This window comes from Hordeum vulgare, chromosome 3H (assembly GCF_904849725.1).
Source record: "Hordeum vulgare subsp. vulgare chromosome 3H, MorexV3_pseudomolecules_assembly, whole genome shotgun sequence".
NCBI lineage: Eukaryota > Viridiplantae > Streptophyta > Magnoliopsida > Poales > Poaceae > Hordeum > Hordeum vulgare.
In genome coordinates this window covers 597,339,420-597,359,884 of record NC_058520.1, presented here as the reverse complement: position 1 = coordinate 597,359,884, position 20,465 = coordinate 597,339,420, and the positions used below count along the sequence as shown (strand labels likewise).

At 43.5% G+C, this 20,465-nt stretch overlaps 1 protein-coding gene and 1 long non-coding RNA gene across 3 annotated transcripts; one reads left to right on the top strand and one right to left on the bottom strand.

Moving 5' to 3' along the window:
- The first annotated feature begins 2,858 nt into the window (after window positions 1–2,858).
- LOC123445526 (bidirectional sugar transporter SWEET5-like) lies at window positions 2,859–8,639 on the top strand. Of its 2 annotated transcripts, XM_045122517.1 has the most exons (4): window positions 2,859–3,018; window positions 5,492–5,873; window positions 5,952–6,068; window positions 8,248–8,639. In XM_045122517.1, the coding sequence occupies exons 1-4, from the start codon at window positions 2,951–2,953 to the stop codon at window positions 8,335–8,337; spliced, it is 657 nt and encodes a 218-aa protein (XP_044978452.1). In that variant the 5' UTR covers window positions 2,859–2,950; the 3' UTR covers window positions 8,338–8,639. The 2 variants fall into 2 exon arrangements, with proteins under 2 accessions (XP_044978452.1, XP_044978451.1); XM_045122516.1 differs by lacking the exon at window positions 2,859–3,018 and having other exon boundaries at window positions 5,250–5,873.
- On the bottom strand, window positions 3,807–13,804 carry LOC123445527. The gene is made up of 4 exons (XR_006631104.1): window positions 13,221–13,804; window positions 9,304–9,642; window positions 8,830–9,179; window positions 3,807–4,099 (listed from the first exon to the last, which is right to left on the bottom strand). It is a non-coding gene; the product is annotated as an uncharacterized LOC123445527 (long non-coding RNA).
- Window positions 13,805–20,465: the final 6,661 nt, after the last annotated feature.

Sequence of the window (20,465 nt, the reverse complement as noted above, 5' to 3'; positions counted from 1 at the left end):
CTCAACATCACCGGGGTCATCTTCTCTGATCTTGTACCGACATGCAGTGCATACCGACCATTTATCCATATTCACGTACTTCTCACCGCGGTACAGGATGCAGTCATTAATGCATGGATGTATCTTCTGCACATCTAATCCAAGAGGGCTGATAGCCTTCTTTGCTTCGTACGTAATCTCGGACAATTCGTTATCCTTTGGAAGCTTCGGCTTCAATATTTTCAGTAACTTCTCAAATCCCTTGCCAGATAAACCAGTTTCTGCCTTCCATTGCAACAGTTCCAGTGTTGTACCGAGCTTTGTGCTGCCATCTTCGCAATTTCGGTACAACAACTTTTTATGATCCTTTAGTATGGCCTCCAACTTCAGCTTCTCCTTGTCTGTATTGCATTCTCGCTTTGCATCAGAAATGACCCGACCAAGACCATCAGCGGGCTCATCTGATGTCGGTTGTTCTTCACCTCCTTCTTCTTCATTGTCTTCCATTGCAGTATCACTGTATTCTTCAATGAACATAGGATAGTCGTCATCATCGTCTTTTTCTTCATTGTCTTCCATCATAACCCCTCTTTCTCCGTGCATGGTCTAACGATAATATCTGGACATGAAACCTCTCCGAAGCACGTGGACTTTAATGGTTTTCGAGCTAGAGTACTCCCTGACATTTCGACAGTCAACACATGGACAAGGCATAAAATTATCCACTTTGTTTGCCTCACCCACTTTGATAAATTTATGCAGGCCTGCAATAAATCTAGAACCGCATCGTTTGCCGTACATCCATAGCTTTCGTGCATCGATCTGCATCATACATGAATAGTAAAATGACCACCGTACATGGACACATGCAATATGTTTGTATTAATTACAGATGAAAAGGATAAGGTTGCTAACCTCGATCGAGGATACCATTTTATGTGAACTTAAGTGTGACTCGGGAATTTCATCAAACACCTCTTGTGCGTAGCAAAGGAAAAAATTCTAGCACCCACCTCCCACACATCGAACCAGAAAAAAAAAGTGGGTGGGGAGGGTTTATTTATAGGCAGGGGAGGGGCACTTGTCCCGATTCGTAATATACTACGAAGTGCGTCGGTCACCGTACATCCATTGACGGTTCATCTGTCTATGAAATTAAGTATATCAAAAGACCATTACAGAACATCATGAATAGAGAAATGACCAAATTAATACAAGTTCATCATCACATTAAAACCAAAGTACAGTAGTAATCAAATGTTATTATTGCAAAAATTAATACATAAAGTTCTCTCATAAAACAACATACAACTATGTAAAACATTTAAATGCAACAACAAATGCGATCAAAATCGCAACTAAGGTAACAATTTACCCAACAGCATAATGATACCAAGCCTCTTTATCAATGACATATTTTCTAATATTCCTAATCTTCAACCGCATTGCATCCATCTTGATCTTGTGATAATCGACGACATAGGCAACATGCAACGCCAGTTCCATATTCTTCTCCTCAATCATTTTCAATTTTTTCTTCAAGTAATTGTTTTCTTTTTCAACTAAATTTAACCTCTCGACAAGAGTGTCAGTTGGAATTTCCGGTTCACATACATACTAGATAAAAACACCCATGTCACGTTGGTCGGCATAATTGTCGTCATAAACATTAAATGTAACATATATATAGTAATAAAAGAGAATATACCACGTCCGAATCATAGGCCGGACGAGGACCGACGTATGCGGATACCAAAACCATCGCACTATATAATAACAAAAAATAATAAAAATAAATAATTTATACAAGTATCTATCTAAATCATACAAGTAAGAAAAATTTTTTAAAAAAAAGAAGATAAGAACAAGAGGCTCACCACGGTGATGCTGGCGACGAGATCGGCGCAGGCGATCGACGACGATGAGGACGGGCACGGGACGACACTCTACACATGCGCAGACTCTAAGAAGTTAATTTAAGCTCAACTAGCAGTGAGAGATGAAAGGATTGGTCTCGGTTTTACTTGGATCCAAGGCTAATGGGATTTGGGGCTCCGATCGAAAACCTTATTTTCTACTAGTGGAACAAAGAAGGAAATGGTACACCTTCATCACCGAAATAATGGAACACATGGCAACATATATTTTTTTTCTCTGCTGTCTAGTTGTGTGTGGCGTGGGAAAAGGTGGAAATGAAAAAATAGATAGAAATATGTAGGACTTGGGATTGCGGTCGTACAGGACTGGAGGATATGCAGTTGTAGCATGGGTCGAAGACGACGTGCTGGACTTGCCCCATATCGGCCTCACTTATAGGCTGGGTATGAGGATGAGGTGCCGGACAACATAAACCTATATATAGTGGAATGTTATTTTCATGATCCAGTCGTTCGCCCGGACGTATAATGGGGTATCTGAATGGTTCCTCTGACTGCAACTATATACAGTTGTGGACACCGGGCAGACGAGTGTGAAGAAAAAGGTAAAAATGGAACCCAAAATAAATAAAAGAAAATGGTATACATCCACCACCGAGCGGCGAGGCAACGGATCCAATGCAATGAGTGAGATAGTTTGAAGAATAAAAAAAAAAAGCGAATTCAAAAATCAAATAGACAGTACTGTACTGTACTCAGAAGATAGGGAGGAACGTCAAAAGGTGGTGGTAAAGATGGGAAGAGCCCTCTTGACCGCGCTTGACCCCCCCTCTCTCTCTCTCTCTCTCTCTCTCTCTCTCTCTCTCTCTCTCTCTCTCTCTCTCTCTCTCTCTCTCTCTCTCTCTCTCTCTCTCTCTCTCTCTCTCTCTCTCTCTCTCTCTCTCTCTCTCTCTCTCTCTCTCTTTTCTCTTGTAGCAGCAACACCGTCTCCGCCTCCCTCCATTCTCTTTTCCATCTCGCCATCCACCACCACGGTCCTCTTCTCCCTCTCGCCAGAGTCTCCTGGAAGCTGCTGCAACAAGCCCACCGACGGGATGGACGCCAAGAACATCGTGGGGATCATCGGGGCTATCGCCGTCGGCTTCCTGGTGGTGGCGCCCGTGTAAGCACTTCTTGTCTGCTTCCCACCTCTGATTCACTCTGCATCTGCTGTCTCACGTTACGTGCCGTAAGTTTCATGCTCCGGCGCCAACGATCCGTTTTGCCGATTGAGCAAGGAGGGAAAGGCTGGGGTTTTCTGTTTCGTGGATTTGGGCTTTACTTTGCGCGCTACGCGGCCCGAATGGTAGCCAGACTCGAACCCCACCGTACGTGGATGCATCGATTCGCTCCAACGCACGCATGCGAACGACATCTGTTCTACCGATTAAAGAAAGTTGGTTTTTTTCTCTCTCTCTCTCTTGGATATGGGCTTGATTTGCGTCCTACGCGGCCCGAATGGTAGTCTCCGAATGGCATCCTTCTGATCTGTACACACTATTTGTTCATCTGTTGGCTTTATTTTGTCCGGACGAAGAGTAATCACTTTCCTATGTTGGCTGCGTAACAAAATAGTGTCTTTTTATTTTGACTATATCATGGACGATATATGTAATGTAAAAAATAAATATTTTGGATAACAGCTCCTTTTTATCATCATTTACACGATTGGAGTGCCTAGCTTAATTAGATATAATAAATGGCATGCCTTTTGTATTTGCCTATGTGGAAATAACCTTCAGGTTCTCACAATCTACATATAATGCAGTTCTCTGTTTATCTACCCTGCTGGGAGCTTCAGTCTCTCCAATTTTTTATAGGCGTGTTGGCATGTTTGTTGGCAAATTTGGTATAATTTTCAACTTGACAGGAGTTTCGGTCTAGCTACTACTGTAACTAGGAAACACAAAGTTTGTTGGCAATTTTTTTTATAGGCGTGTTGGCATGTTTGTTGGCAATTTTTTAAGGTCTACTCCAACATTGCACCTTACAGAGTGTACACAACATCGCACCATACATGACTGAGCTTCAAGTGCACAAATTTGATAGGAAAATGCTAAGAGTTTCAGTCTAGTCTGATGGCTAAAAACACAACTCTGCTTCTTCTTGTTGGACTTTCAGTCTAGTCGGATGGCTAGAAACACAACTCTGCTTCTTCTTGCTGGAGTTTCAGTCTTGTTGCATAGTTAGTAGCTTCAGGTGCACTGCAAATTATTATAGAGTTACAAAGTGTACACAACATTGCTCGTTACATGACTGAGCATTATTTTCTTGTGAAATCAAATGCCATGACTGAGCATTCTTTTACCAACTTGCTGTACACTTGCTTTGCTTGAGGCTACTGTATGACTTGTGCTTTTTAACTTGGCCTGTTGTAAAAAATAAATATTTTGCGTCAAACCCCTTCTTTTTTAATCATTTACATGGTTGGATTGCCTGGCCTGGATAACTAAAATATGCCATGCCTTTTATATTGTCTGTCTACGTGAAAATAAACTTCGGTCTCTCACAATCTATATGTATGATGCAGTTCTGTTTTCTACCCTGCTGGGAGCTTCAGTCTGTATAAAATCTGATAGGAAAATCATAGGAGTTTCAGTCTGCTATTGTAACTAGAGGAAACACAACTCTGCCCTGCTAGTTTGTTGGAGTTCCGCTTCAGCCTATGCTAGGGAGTGTTGGCTTATTGCTAATGGGCACTTTTTCTAAATCAAATGCCATGATTATCTCTATTCAGTTATTTTCTTGCACTAGAATCTGATGCCAATGGAGTGTTGTACTCTTTACTAGCCACTTGCTCTGGTTGAGGCTACTGTTACTTGTGCTCTTTTCTTTTATTTAGTTACATATATATGTAATATAAAAAGAAAAGATCATTTGCCTCACAACTCGTAGTTCCTTATTATCCTTTTGATGCACTCCTCTGGCCTACAAAACTAAGTGCCATCTTTTTTTGTGAGAAAGAACAACTATTATTTTGTGCCTACAAAACTTGGTCTCCCAGAGGCTACTGCCTACTGTACCTTGTCCTTTTTTTTTTCTTGGTTATTTAGCTGCATTGGTAATGCATAAAGAACAACTATTGGTCTCTTATCATCAATAGCCTACATATTGGATTGTCTGGCCTAGATAACTAAATGCCCGTCACTTTTATGTTGTATATGTGAAGCTAAGTTTCAACTTCTCGCCATCTATCATGCACATTCCAAACATTTCTATCTACCCTGCTGGGAATTTTCAGTCCATAGAGAAAATTGATAGGAGAATGCTGGGACTTTCAATCTAGTCTGATAGCTAGGAATTCAACTCTGCTTCTTGTTGGAGACTTGGAGTTTCAGGCTTGTTGCATAGTTCCCAGCTTCAAGTGAAGTCTGGCTTCTATCCACAGTGTCTGCTAATTTTTTTATAGAATTATCAACTGTTCACAGCATTGCACCTTGGATGACTGAGCATTCTCTTCTTGTGAAATCAAATGGCATGACTGAGTATTCTTCTATCAAGTTTCTCTACTCGTCTCTAGCAGAATATTTGGTCTGTTTGAGGCTACTGTCTAACTTGTGCTATTTTAACTTGTTCTGCTGTACATTCTGCTGCAGGCGCTTTGTGTTCCGTCACATAATCGCGGCCCAGGATGTTGGAGTGAGGCACTGCCTGCCCTACGCGTTCACATGCATGAACGCCGCAGCTCTAGTTTTCTATGGTGGAAACAGGAAGGACTTGAGCGTCATTATCTCCAACGGCTTCGCATTCTTCATGGAGAACGTGTACTGTGTTATCTACCTGCGTTACTCACACGGATGGAGACGCATCCTTGCTGTCACCATGTTCATGGTGGAGATAGCGTTTCTGGGCCTGCTCCTATGCCTGCAGTTCGTCGTGTTTAGCCATGGGCAGCACCCCGACGTCAGGGATCGTGTGTTTGGCTCCATGGGTGCAGTGACGGCCTTCTTCATGTACGCCTCCACTGGAGACGAGATCGTGAGTTCTCGCTAAACTGGACTCAACTTCTTCAATTGATTGTCACGTAGATTTTTATTTTCTAAACATGCTATGCAGTATCGCGCCCACATGACACACAACGTCGACGGCATGGAAATGGCATTCGCATACTTGGGCAACGCCGCGATGTGGACCGCTTACGCATGCATACCGGACTTTGATCTATTTCTGCTCGTATGTGCTTCCTATCCATTGTCTGTATATATTATATACTGGATTGTCTGGCCTACATAACTAAATGACATCTTTTTTTTCGTGTTATCTATGTGAAAATAGCCTACATTTTCTCAGTCTATGATGCAACCTTTAATAGTATGTTTATCTATCCAGCTGGGAGTTTGAGTCTGTACATATTTGCTAGGCAGGTGATAGAAACATGGGCATTTTTCTTATACCCCCTCCTCACAGTTTCATTCAAGTGTGATAACTAGGAAACATATATCTGCCCTGCTAGCTGGAGTTCAGTTGAGCTACACTAGGGGGTGTTGGCTTGTTTCTAATGGGTGCTACTTTTTAAATCAAATGCCATGGTCATCTCTATCCAGAGATTTGCTTGGTTTCAGTTGTTGGAGTTTCAGTCTTGTTGCATTGTTCGTAGCTTCAAGTGTACTCTGGCTAGATGTACGCTAGAAATTATTGTAGAATTACAAAGTGTACAGAACATTGCACCTTACATGACTGAGCATTCTTTTCTTTTGAAATGAAATGCCATGACTGAGCATTTTTTTTATCAACTTGTTGTACACTTGCTCTGCTTGAGGCTACTGTATAACTTGTGCTGTTTTAACTTGCTCTGTTGTAAAAATAAATCTGTTGGGCCACAGCTAATTTATTTTATCATTTACATGATTGAATTGCCTGGCCTAGATAACTAATAAATGTCATGCCTTTTATAGTGTCTGTCTATGTGAAAATAACCTTCAGTTTCTCACAATCTACATATGATGCAATCCTGTTTATCTTACCCTGTTGGGAGCTTCAGCCTGTACAAAATTGATAGGAAAACGATAGGAGTTTTAGTCTAGTGTTGTAATTAGGAAAGACAACTCTGACCTGCTAGTTTGTTGGAGTTTCATTTCAGCCTACACTAGGAAGTGTTGGCTTGTTGCTAATCGGCATTTTTTTAAATCAAATGCCATGATTATCTCTATTCACTTATTTTCTTGCACCAGAATCTGGTGCCAATGGATTTTTTGTAATGTTTTCTAGCCACTTGCTCTGGTACTGTTTTGGGTTATTTAGCTATTGTACCTGGTGGTTTTTTTTCCGGTTATTTAGCTACATATGTAAGGTGAAAAGGAAATGAACATTTGCTTCACAACTCTGGCCTACATAACTAGATCACATCTCTTTTGTGTTATCTACATGAAAATAGGGCTGTTCTGTTTATCTACCCTATTATTCGCATCATAACTATTGGTCTATTATCATCAATTGGCTACATACTGGATTGTCTGACCAAGATAACTAAATGTCCATCTCTTTTATGTTATACTCCCTCCGTCCCATAGTATAGTGTCAAAAAAGGTCATAGATTATGGTACGGAGATAGTATATGTGAAGCTAAGATTTACCTTCTCGCAATCGATCATGCAATTCTAAAAAGTAGTACTCCCTCCGTCCCAAAATAAGTGTCTTAAGCTTAGTATAACTTTGTACTAGAGCTAGTACAAAGTTGGGACAGTTATTTTGGGACGGAGGGAGTATATGCTTATAAAACCTGCTTGGAAATTTCAGTCTATAACTCTATATACAAATTTGATGAGTTTCAGTGTATTCTAACGGCTAGGAACTCAACTCTGCTTCTTGTTGTTGTAGTTTCAGGATTCTTGTTGGAGTAGTTTGTAGCTTCAAGTGCACTTGCTCTGCTTGAGGCTACTATATAACTTGTGCTGTTTTAACTTGGTCTCTTGTATATTGCCATCACAACTCTTGATCAGTCTAGTCTTGTAACTAGGAAACACAACTCTGCTAGTTTGTTGGAGCTTCAGTTCAGCCTACACTAGGAGTGTTGGTATGTTGTTAATGGGGCTTTCAAAAAAAATCAAATGACATGATTATCTCTATCCAGTTATTTTCTTACACAAGAATCTGACACCTATGGAGTTGTTCTGGTTGAGGCTATAGTACCTTGAGCTCCTTTTCTTTTTGTTGGTTATTTAGCTATGTAGGTTATGTAACAAGGAAGATTATTTGCATCGAAACTCTTATTTTCTTATTATCCTTTCGAGGCATTCCTTGCCTACATACTGGATTGTCTGGCCTACATACTTGTATCTGAAATCTCCATCCCAAGCTATATATTCACTAATGTGCTGATATGCCCTGCGCCTCTGGACTCATGCAACTGCAGATCGCGAACGGGATTGGTCTGCTCTTTTCTTTCTATGAGGCCGCCCTATGGATCAGGTACCGGAACGCGCCGAATCTCCAGGCACCGTAATTGCCGCTGCGTGAGGGACTGCCGCTGTCTGAGGGACTGTCGTAAGTCTATTGTCAAATGTGTGGCTGATTATGCGAACATGTTAGTACTGTAATAATGAATGCTAGACGGAGAAGGCAATTTATTCCTCCACCCAGCGATGATTGAACCATGCATCAAAAGTATTGTATAAGAGAGAATGTATAATGTTTATGTATTTCTTTATCCTGCCTTCAAATGCTGGACGGAGAGGGCAATGTATTCCTCCGTCACCGAGCAGAGATCAAAACTTTTTATTAATAAGCATTATAATGTTTCTTCTACTCCCTCCGTCCCAAAATAAATGTCTTAAGCTTAGTACAACTTTGTATTAGAGCTAGTGCAAAGTTGAGACAGTTATTTTGGGACGGAGGGAGTACTTCTCTACCTACATCACTGCTTTAACATCAAAGAGAGTGTAACCTCAAAAAAATAACATCAAAGAGAGTGTGGGGAACAACAAACAGAACTCACCGCAAGATGGCGAATGGAACAATTGACGTTGCTCCCCAGTCCCCACCAGGGTTCTTCACCAAAAAGCACGCCATATGCATGCTCGTCTCCGCAGCACCCAAATCAAGCACCACACTAAACACACTTGGATCAAGCAATACAATGATAGGCAGCACAAGGTCGACGCCATTCCAGACAGGGTGTGTGGTGGTCTGGTGGGGTGGAAACATTTTCTTCTGGGACCAAACCGGCATTACCGTCACTATACAATAATGTCCTTGTCAACCCTGCGAACATTGTAATGCTTGTATACCCTTGCCCTGTTCCCCCGCCACTATTGTTCTGCTTGGGTCTCACTGAAGCTCTTCGGGCTGCATCGACGAAACCGAATAATGAAATGTTGAACGAACTCAACGCAATCCAGCAAGGAATCGTGAACTGGATGGTCGGAACTAACTATAGAGTTTCCCTTTAACAGGATTGGAAGACATTTACCTGAATCGAACGCTTGAGATCTCTGGCACCTCCAGAAAGGCAGTGAGCCAGTGAGAATACTATAAACACCTGGTTCACTCTACTCTTCACATTCAGCCTCATGGTAGGATTCTGAATCTGGTGGTCTACTTCCACTATCAGTTAGTCCTGGATGGCTTGTCTCGCTCCTAACAGAACTTGGATAATTTGATATTTGTTCTTGTTGTCTGGAACTACCTGGGCTGCCCAAACTTTTCAGTGACCATGGCTGATATGTCGCTTTGTATGGGAATTCCATGAAGGAGTGGTTTTGCTGCTCTTGTTTGCTGCACCAGGTAACCCTTCTGCCATCCCTTTGAACTATCATGAAAAGAAAGGGACAAACCTCAGCCCTCAGGCAACAACCATAAACATGTGGCAAGATTGAACTCTTAGGTTTTATTAAAAAAATAGTTCTAAGCATCTAGCAGAATTTATAAACAATATAGGAAAAACAGTTCTAATATACTGACATTTGGCAAGACCGAGAAGCTTTTTTTAACATTTATTTTTTTATGAATGCACACTAAATTAATCACAAGTAACCTTAGATAATGGTAGATTGTAGGCTTATGGCTTGATTATAAATTACTGAAACCATCATATTTCCACTATAGCAAAAACCATTCAATTCCGGTTACATCACTTTGGCTGAGCATATGCTGACATATGATATGAGCTAGATATTTATCACACCTACAGGTATATATTTCCCTATCCATATATATAATGAGTAAGTAACAATAAAAAATTGATTCCATGAACCTGTGTCTGCATCAACATTCTCATTAACATGTTAAACAATAATAGAGAAATTGATCCTAAGGGCATTCCCGTACAACGATGCATAAGCAAGCAATGTTGCGCCATGAGTGATTTCATTACTTCCTTTGCTGCTTTTTGTGTAGACTCAAACCCAGTCTACCGGCCACAACATGTCGACAGGGGTAAAAAATATATTTTGGACAAGAGCTGCCGCGGCTTAGTAGCTAAGCAAATACCCCCTCCGTCTCAAAATAAGTGTCTCAACTTTGTACTATAGCTCTAGTACAAAGTTGTACTAAGCTTGAAACACTTATTTTAGGACGGAGGAAGTAGTACGTAAGCACATGCGTCAGCTATGAATGAGGTCATACTAGGCACATAGTCGGCTCACTTTCCTATTTAAGGAGCTGAGCCCCATCCTAGTAATTAAGCCAATAAATACAAAAGCAATTGAGCTTCAACTAGTACCATCGTAAGCTCCTCACTACATAAGTGTGCGTGTTTCCGCAGCTTGTGTGCAGCTGCTTACAATTTAGCCTTCCTCTACTCAGTGTACAAAAGAGCTAGTCATTACTTGAGGGCTAACAATTGGCACCTGAGCTAGGTTCCAGCAACCATGTCCGACGGCAATGGTCCGTTTCGGGCGGCTCCATCCAAGTCGCTGCCGGAGCAGACAACAGCGGACGGGTCCAAGGGAACAGCGACGTCATTTGCAGAGCCCCAAGGTGCGGCACGGCGGCATCAGCGGTGACGTCGACATTGTAAGGGAGATTCTGCGCAAGGGCAAGGCTGCTAGAAGCGGTAGTGGCACCAACTTGTCGTTCTCGATGCTCACCCGCTCGAAGCCTCGAACTATACCGACTTGGCATTGGTGATCGAAGTGAACCTGTTGGGACGCCGTCTCACGGAAGGAGGATAGGCAGTCAGTGGTGGCGCTGGCGCTGATCCGCTCCACCCCCTCCTCCAAGATGCAGAACATGCTAGTGATTGCCAAGGCGGCGTGGGCTTCGGGCGAGACCTATCATCTTACGGCGACTGTTGAGTTGAGGCGAGCGCACAGCTGCTGCAGGCGGAGTTCGAAACCATCGGCTAATTGCAAATTTGTGTGTGTACGAGATTAGAATAACTTCAAAATAACTGACATAATTTTTTATTTTTCCTGATCAGAAAAATACATGAAAAAGAAAGGAGGTAGAAAATTTTTAGGATTTATGGTTAAAGAAGAAAAAGAAGAAAACAGGGGTTCTGTTGAATTTCAAGTATTCAGTTTCACCAATAAGATACGGAGACTTGCTTCACATTTGGAATTACACAAAAAAGATTTTTCATCGGAAAGAGGTCTACGAAGACTTTTGGGAAAACGTCGACGTTTGCTGGCTTATTTGGCAAAGAAAAATAGAGTACGTTATAAGAAATTAATCGGTCAGTTGAATATTCGGGAGCAGTAATTTAATCCTTCAAATTTTTTTCTTGTTTTATTATTTTTTTAGTAGTCTTTATAGTAGTCTTAGATTTTTCATTTTGATGAGCCTCACTTTGAGGAATTCATGGAATAATTCTATATAGAATTGTTTTCATTCCTTCACAAAATAACATAAAAACAAACACATTCGATTCTTATAATTATAAATAGATTGATCCATATGCTCTAAATCCATATGTTTTAAATGGATAAGAGAGATATGGATTTTCCGCTCAGCTCAAATTGTATCCTTTTCCTTCTGCTTGGACACGAAGAGATATGCAATATTTGACTAAGACTGGATTTCATTCCACTTTCCTATTTCTGAACAACAACTTATGTCATCAACTATTTCGTGTTTTCAAAGTTATTAATTGTCTCATACTCTATTTTTGATTTCAATGGTGTAGCGTATCTTATGCAAACGGAATTCTAAGGTTTCTTTATTTTATTATGCAATAAGAAGAATTCTTGCATTAGGCCTTTCGCTTAGTTGTCCTTTCTACTAGAACTTCCCTTTAGCAGTTCTGGAACATCTATAGTATGCTTGAATGTCGGCAATTTTTCTATATTCTCTTCCTCCTCGTCCATTAGTTCAGTTCCTTTCCTTAGTGAAATCTGCCCCCCTCCATCTTTCGAGAACAACAAGAGGGCATTCTCAAGCAGGCGTATTCTTCTTCACTTCCTAAGAAGGCATTTTCTTGCTAACAAGCCATTCTGGCAAACAAAAGAGCTACTTCTATCAAAGAGGAGCAAAGGCTAAGCGGAACTCCTCCCTTCGTGTCTTCTTCCTTTCCAAGCTTGTTGCGGGGAATCTGGGCTCTTTTTCAGCCCCTAAGGACTGCTACTTTGATGAATGAGGCCTGACGGTGTTCGTTCTGATCTTTCCATTTCATGTAAAGCACAGGAACGCGGTGGATCGTACCCCCCTGAAACCTACAGATAGGGAGCTCCCAATAGAAGGGAGTAACCGAAATCAAGCTTGCTCACTGAGCATAAGAACATTGAAAGCAGGCGGACTATCAGCAGCATTGCGATTCTTTATTTGGGCAAAGCCAAGGTATCACTTCGGGAAGAAATGCTGTTTCAAACCACAAATGAGTTGGAATGGTCAATTTGGTTTTTCAGCTACTAGTACACTCGCTATGAAATCCTAGATCTTCTTGTGAGTTGTCTCCACACCATTGAGAAATATTTGGATCAATGATAGCAGAGGCAGGCAAGAAAAGCTGCTCAAAGGGGACGGCACGATGATCGAGTTCGTGCTCGGGGAGTGCCATGTCTAGCTAGTTCGTGCAGACACCCGCCCTTTCCAATCAATGGAGAATGGTTACTAGAGCTAGCGCCTGTCCCACTTTAGAACACTAAGAACGTAATATAACGCTCGTAAGGAGTCCTATTGAAACCAAGAAATATAGGCCTGCTTGCCATCCACACCAGAATAGATAGAGTTTTCCGAAGAAACCTGCTAGTGGAGGAAGGCCTCCTAGGGATAAGAGACATAGGGCTAAAGAGAGAGCCAAAAAAGGATCTTTCATGTATAATCCTGCATAATCTCGAATGTTAAAAGATTTTTTTTATTTTCCCATCCTCATGGCCTTTCTATCTTTCTAATCTAATTTGAAATTGGATTCAAAAGAAAGCGACTAGAATTTACTTCCTGCATACATACTTCTCTAGAAGCGCATATTCCACAAAATAGTACACCACAGGTAGGAGCTAATGAATAGGCCTGCGATTCCGTAGAAAGACATCACGACCCCCTGCGGAAAAAAAAGAATTTCTTGAGATGGAAGTATAGATATAATATTCTTACCAAGATAACTGAAAGTCCCAACCAATAAGAATCCTAGTGAACCTAGAAAAAGAATACAGGCCCAGAAAAAATTACTCCTTTTTCGAGAACCTTTTAGAAGTTCTACCCATATGACAACTTGGTCATGAGTATTACCAGTGTCACGACGCCCCTCCACTCGCTTGGCGATAACATCGATCACGCGAGGATCGTCCAAAAGTTTCTGCTTGCTTGTTGCCCCCTCCGGGTTTGCACAGGTAGCAATGCAACCTCTGTCAAGACTCTGCTTGACATGCTCACGGGCCGGTTATGAGTGGTTGAGAACTGCCGGGACGACGGCCACGGGCCACGAGAGCTCCAGCTCCAGCAGCGGACAACTCCTCATAGAGAAAGAGTGAAGCTGAGGAAGACGCTACCATGGGGCACCGTCGCTCAGAGCAGCGATCGATGGCAACCGCGGGCGCAAGCCAGACCAGCCCAAGCAGTACAAGGGTGGACCTGCGCACGGTTTGGCAACAACAATGACCAGGATACATGTCGGTACGGTGTTGTGGCATAAAGGACCACTCGGCCCCTGGGTACTGCAAGAAGCAGTGTGACGAGGTGGCCTGGCCACGGCGGCGGCAAATATCATCCGAGTCGGTGAGGACGGTGGATGGCGTGCGTAAACCGTGCAAGATGGCACAAGGCCTCTAGAAACCACGGCGCTAGCAACCATCAAATCTGTGCAGGAGGCGCAGAGTTCTGCGGCAAGTTCCGCCTCAACCATGGTAGGCCACTCCCCGACGATGATGTGTCGAGGCCTATTGACTGGGAGGTGATGAAGAGACGGTCATGGGGCGGTACGATCTCGACCACGACACAGGCAACCATTGAGTCCGTGCAAGAGGCACCATGGCCTATGGTCGGCCACTCAGCCCGGACGTACCGAGTGGGCTTTTTTGCCCGTTCGGTTTTGGCCCGCTCGGTCCAGGTCAGACAAGAAAACAGGCCGGTCCGGGCCCAGTAATCCAGACCAAAAATATCGGTCCGGTCCGGTCTTTAACCGGGCCGAACAAGCGGACCGAGCCCAACAAGGTCGATCTAGTCAATGCCTTCTCCTCCTCGTTCGATACCTCCTCCTCGTTACGAGCACAGACGGCACCTCCCCCTCTCCGTCTCTAACCCTAACCCTAAGGCGACGACGCCGTCTTCCGCGGCCTCTCCCCTTCACCGGCGGCGACATCTCCTCCGAGTCCAAGCTGGAGGATCAACTGCACGCCAGGGTCGCAACAAGAGCAGCACGCCGTCGATCCCGCTTCCCCTGGTTCCTCGACGAGCACCACGAGGAGGAAGAGGTCACCTCGCCGGCTCGTCGCCTTCCCTCCCTCCCTGGTTGACTGGTTCCTCCCTGGTTCAGTCTAGTGTCGCTGCTGCTGGTGGCTGGTGGTGGTGGATGTAGTCATGTAGAAATCTGTTTGTGTAGAATCCGGTGGTGGTGCATGAACGTGTTTGTGTAGAATCTGGTGGTGGTGGATGGTGTATAGTTCGCTGCCCATTGCTCTCTCTTCTTGTAGAAAACGTTGTTGCTGTAATTGGTTCAGTGGCCAAATATGTTGTTGCTGTCTATAATTTCTGCTGCCGCTGCTGCTGTAATTTCAGCTGCAGCTGTTGCTATAATTTCTGAAATTTCAACAGCAAACTTTATGTACTGACTGATATTATGTGCTGTTTTTTTTGTAGGGAATGGTGAAGGGGAAGGGGTATGAGAAGGGAAAGGGGGCGACTGGTAAGGAGAAGGAGAATGGGAAGGAGAAGGAGAATGGGAAGGCGAAGACAAAGGCGAAGAGCGTGAATTACCTAATTAGGCAAGATTCGCCGCTGCCTCCGCCGGTTCCGAGGAAGGGCAAGCATAAGGCGCAGATTAGGAAGGCAAAAGACTTTCTCAATGCCCCATTGGGAGAGTTTATTTGTAGGGTAAAGAACCACCCTCCGCCTCCTCCGCGTCTCCCCGATCGCACCGGTGCCGGTGTGCGTGCCGCGGAAGCCGCTGCCTCCAGCTCCGCAACCGGCTCCAAGCTGCCTTATGTTAGTCATGTATGATTGCTTTGCTTGATCCTTGATGTAGCCATATTTCCATATAACCATATAGATGTTTTTCCTTATTTGTGTGCTCATGTGTGGTAGGTGCCACAGGCCGAGGAGAAAGAGGACGCCGAGGACGAGGACATGGAGGAGGACAAGAAAAAGGACGATCAAGAATATGACGAGCAGAATCTGTTTGTGGTCCCGCCATTGCAAGGAGGTGATGATATGTCGGATGATGATACATCAGATGGGTATAAGGAATCAGCTAATGAACTAGAAGGTGACACTATGTCCGAGGAATCACTTGTGCATGTCGTCTCTAGTGAGGACTCTGAGGAAGCAAGAGAAAGGAACAAGAAAAAGAACAAGAGGCCAAGAGCCAATGCTCCTGTTAGACCAACATCAGATGTTTGGGCCCATTTTCACAAGGTTCAGGAGCCATCGTTGAAGAACCCCGGACAAAATGTGTTGAAGTCGTATTGCAATCATTGTCCAAAGAAGTATGCGTATGAGCAAGGTGGCAGCACCTCAACTATTGGAAGGCATCAGAGGAATAGTTTGAATTACAAGGCCGAGATGGCTAGGTCTGCCATCCAAAAAACTCTTGAATTGCGCAAAACCAATGGTACATCAAGTGTTCTGAGCCCCTCCATTGATTACGATCAAGGAATCATCAAGGAGCTTATTGCTAAGATGATATGTGTGCATGAGTATTCATTTAGGCTGGTCATAGTGGGAGTAACTAAGGTAGTATCATGTACTCGGGAATAGCAAACATGCTGATGTGGCAGACAATTAAAGAAGAGAGAGGGTTAGAGTAACATAGGTAGATACAGTAACATGTTAAATGCTATGCTACTATGTGTCATGCATGTCAATAAATAAGGTCATTTATGATACTAATTTATGATAATATGCACTATGAAGATAGTATCATCCAATAGTATCATATGCATGATAATACTATATGTTACTCCCCACTATGACCAGCCTTAGAATGGTTGAACATGAGTGGTTCAACATTCTAATGAAGTGCATGAATCCAAATTATAAATCCATTGGAAAGAAGGCAATACGAGCCGAGTGCATGAGGGTTGACAAGAAAGAAAAAGAGGTGCTTAAATTTGTCCTAAGGGGTGTGAGCTCCATATCTCTAACCACGGATTTGTGGACAAGCAACCAAACCTTATCTTACATGTGTGTGGTTGCACACTATATAGATGCTAATTGAAAGATGCAAACGGGTGTACTTGGTTTCATAGAGTTGGATCCTCCTCACGCCGGAATTGTCATTGCGGATGCTCTCTATGCGTGTGTGGCAGAATGCAATATTGAGACAAAAATATGTCAATCACACTAGACAACGTTTCAAACAATGATGGTGCAATCACTACTAGGAAGGGCTATAGATGATATAGACACTAATGGCGCACCAAACAAGTAGTGCGCCACTACTATGTAGCAGTGACGCACCATGTGCAGGTGTGCCATTAGTGTAATGGACACTAATGACGCACCACACACTCGGTGCGCCACTACTATTTTTTTTTTTGCAAAAGTACTAATGGCGCACCGGGGCAGAGTGCGCCATTACTAGTTTAACTAGTAATGGCGCACCACTCACCCAGTGCGCCACTACTATATATTTTTTTGTTTTTTTTTGCAAAACTACTAATGACGCACCACCAGCTGGTGCGTCATTAGTAACCAGGGTTACTAATGACGCATTTGTAGGTGGTGCGCCACTACTATAAAAAAAATTATTGCAAAACTACTAATGGTGCACCACCTCGGGATGCGCCATTGCTATAAAAAAAGATTACTAATGGCGCACCCCCTCGGGATGCGCCATTGCTATTACATGGAAACTACCACCCTCTGCCCCGCCCCCCTTAGCAAATCCGTCTCCCCCACCCGCATCGCATCCCCCCCCCCCCCGACCGGCCGGCTAGGGTTTCCTCCCGCCGTCGACCGCCGACCGCCGACGGCCGCTTCGCTCAGGCCCCACCCCGCCAGATCCTCCACCTCGTTCGTCCACCTCGTCGGAGGCCGAGATAAGCGCCTCCATCTCCGAATTCCCCACTCCCACCACCCTCTTCCTCCCATCCCTCGTGGGCGCAAGCGCGATGGGCGGCAGCTCCAACACCCCCACCCCCACCGCCTCCGTCAAGGTACCCGCCACTCTCCCCTTGTTCCTCCGCTCCTCCCTGCCCCGCGCTCGGTCTTGGTTGAGTTCGCCCGCTGCCCTGCCCGATTCGTCTGCCCCGCTCACGCGATCTGTGTTGCCTTGTTTCGACCCACGCACATCCTCAACATCAACTGGTTCTAGAAGGAGGCCAACGCCAACGACGAGGTGACCCCCCCCCCCCCCCCCCCGCGTGCGCGCGCGCGTACCCTGTCTCCCGCCTTCAACGCCGACGGGTCCCTGTTATCGAATTCTGACGGTACTTTGCTGTACGATCTGTTCCTGTTTAGGTTAGCATGACGCTGAACATCTCCGCCGACCTTTCATCGCTCTTCGCGTGGAAGACGAAACAGGTATTGTCCTCTGCTGGCGCCCTGCCCCTCTATTTTCCCTAAATGTTCACTGATTCATAGCATTCTCCTGGAACCAAATGGAGGTGGGAGGTGATGCCTGTTGTAGAAAGTATGATGTTTGGTTAAGGTAGAAGGTGTTTCTTATCCCCCCGGCGAGAACACGAGGGAAGGTAGTGGTAGAATGTTCGACACTGACCACGGTGAAATTGGCTACACTGACATGGTGAAAAGGCAGGCAAGTCCGCAACCGCATCTGTAGTAGTATCTCCGTATGTATGGATGTATCTCAGGTTCGCAGAATTATCTTGTGCCAGTGGCAAGTAGAAAGATATTTCGGACCTGTAGTATCTGGTTTAGTGTTATGATGCTACCAAGTACCAACCATGCAACCGAAGTTTGAATCATTCATGTCTTCCAGTTTTGGCTAAGCTTGAGAAGTGTTCTTCTGCTTCTGACATGCTAAATTACTGAATGCTACTTCTCTTGGATGTCTGTTCAGGTGTTTGTTTTTGTGGCAGCTGAGTATGAGACTCCACAAAATGCCCTGAATCAAGTAAGTTTATTGATGTATTTGTGGTGTATTATTGCAAATATGACCAGAACTTTTATCAAAATATTTCGGTGTTCAATAGTTATCCGAATTTCAGAATTTTGACTGTATGCATTTCAGGATGGACTTGTCATTTATTTAGGAATAATAAGTAAGTCAATGCTCCGTTGGCTCTGCTATTTCTAATGTTGCTTCCATAACATGCATTAATGCATGCGAAGTGAAGGTTCCACAAGCTAATTGTGCAAAAAATGAAAGGATATTCTGGTTAGTCTTGCTTCATTTTTGAAGTGTGCAAATTAGTTGTTTTTGGTTATCTAATTCGTTATTTTCTCTGGGACAGTAACAACTGTAGAACATATGGATGTATAGATGGATGTATGGATGCTATGGAGCTATGTATGGATGTATCAATATGGATGTATGGATGTATACATATGGATGTATGGATGTTTTTGGTTATCTAATTCGTTATTCTGGTTAGTCCTGCAGAACATAAGTGTGTATTATATTTGCTATGGAGCTATGTATGTATGGATGCTATGGAACTATATGTATATATGGATGCTATGGAATTTTGGATGTATGGATGCTATGGAATTTTGATATATGGATCATGAAATTTGTTATGCAACTTTGCATATATGTTATGTGTTGTGGATCAGTAAAACTATTGGGCACATATTATGTATTATATATTTGATATATATGTTATGTGCTGTTGAATTTGTGGTTTTGAAACAAAACATATATATGGCAGAATACCAGATACTAATGGAGCACCATGGGCTATACTAATGGCGCATTGTCTGGTGCGCCATTAGTATATATGCCCTGGGAGGCATACTAATGGAGCACCATGGGCTATACTAATGGCGCACTGCCTGGTGCGCCATTAGTATACCAGATACTAATGGCACATCATGAGCTATACTAATGGCGCACTGCCTGGTGCGTCATTAGTATACCAAATACTAATGGCGCACCATGAGCTATACTAATGGCGCACTGCCTGGTGCGCCATTAGTATGCCTGGTGCGCCATTAGTAAAAAATTCTAATGGCGTGATGCTAGTGGCGCACCTGTAGTGCGCCATTAGTAGCCAAAACAGATGCGTCACTAGCAGGCCTTTTCCTAGTAGTGAATTGATGCTTTGAAGGCCAAGTTCTTGTACCGGAGAGGTATGCTTGCTATTTTTGTTACTATGCTTGTTGTTTGTGATCCTATGCTTGCTATTTTTGTTCCTATGCTTGTTGTTTGTGATCCTATGCTTGCTACGTGTGCTCATACGCTTGTTATTTGTGCACATATAGAAGTTACCTCTTGTAGGTAATGACTTCTAAGGCCAATATTTTCATATCCGTTGTTGTGCACACATCCTCAACTTGGTGGTGCAAGATGGGATAAATGCCTTAGATAATTTTATGAAGAGTTTGAGAGAGACGGTGAAGTACTTCAAGAGGTCACCTTCTCGTCTCCACGCTTTTGTTGACACTTGCAAAAGCATGGGTGTCAAAGTTGGCAACCATTTACACCTGGATTGTCAAACAAGGTGGAGTTCAACCTATAAGATGATTAGCACTGCCCGTCAATACAAGTAATCCTTGACCTCACATGCTGACTCCAATGCCAATTACGCTTGGGCACCGACAAACGCAGAGTGGGACATGTATGACCGTATATGTCCATTACTTAAGAGTTTGGCCGAGGTGACAAGCATTTTCAGGAAGTTTATATCCCACTTCGAACATCTTGTACCCATACAGTGTTGGTGTCAAGATTGCAATCAAACATGCAATTGCTAGTGATAGTGAGCACTACAAGCAAATGGGTGAAGAGATGTTGGATAAGTTTGATAAATATTGGGAAGAAAGGAACGATTCCATGGTGATTGCAACCATCTTTGATCCACGGTACATATGCTTGCCTGTTCATTTAACTCATATGATTTACTCCAATGCTTGCTG

Coding starts and splice junctions, on each gene's coding strand:
- LOC123445526 (XM_045122516.1), top strand. CDS start 5,337: ATGACTGAGCATTCTCTTCTTGTGAAATCAAATGGCATGACTGAGTAT. Junction 5,874..5,951: donor CCTCCACTGGAGACGAGATC/GTGAGTTCTCGC, acceptor CATGCTATGCAG/TATCGCGCCCACATGACACA. Junction 6,069..8,247: donor ACTTTGATCTATTTCTGCTC/GTATGTGCTTCC, acceptor ATGCAACTGCAG/ATCGCGAACGGGATTGGTCT.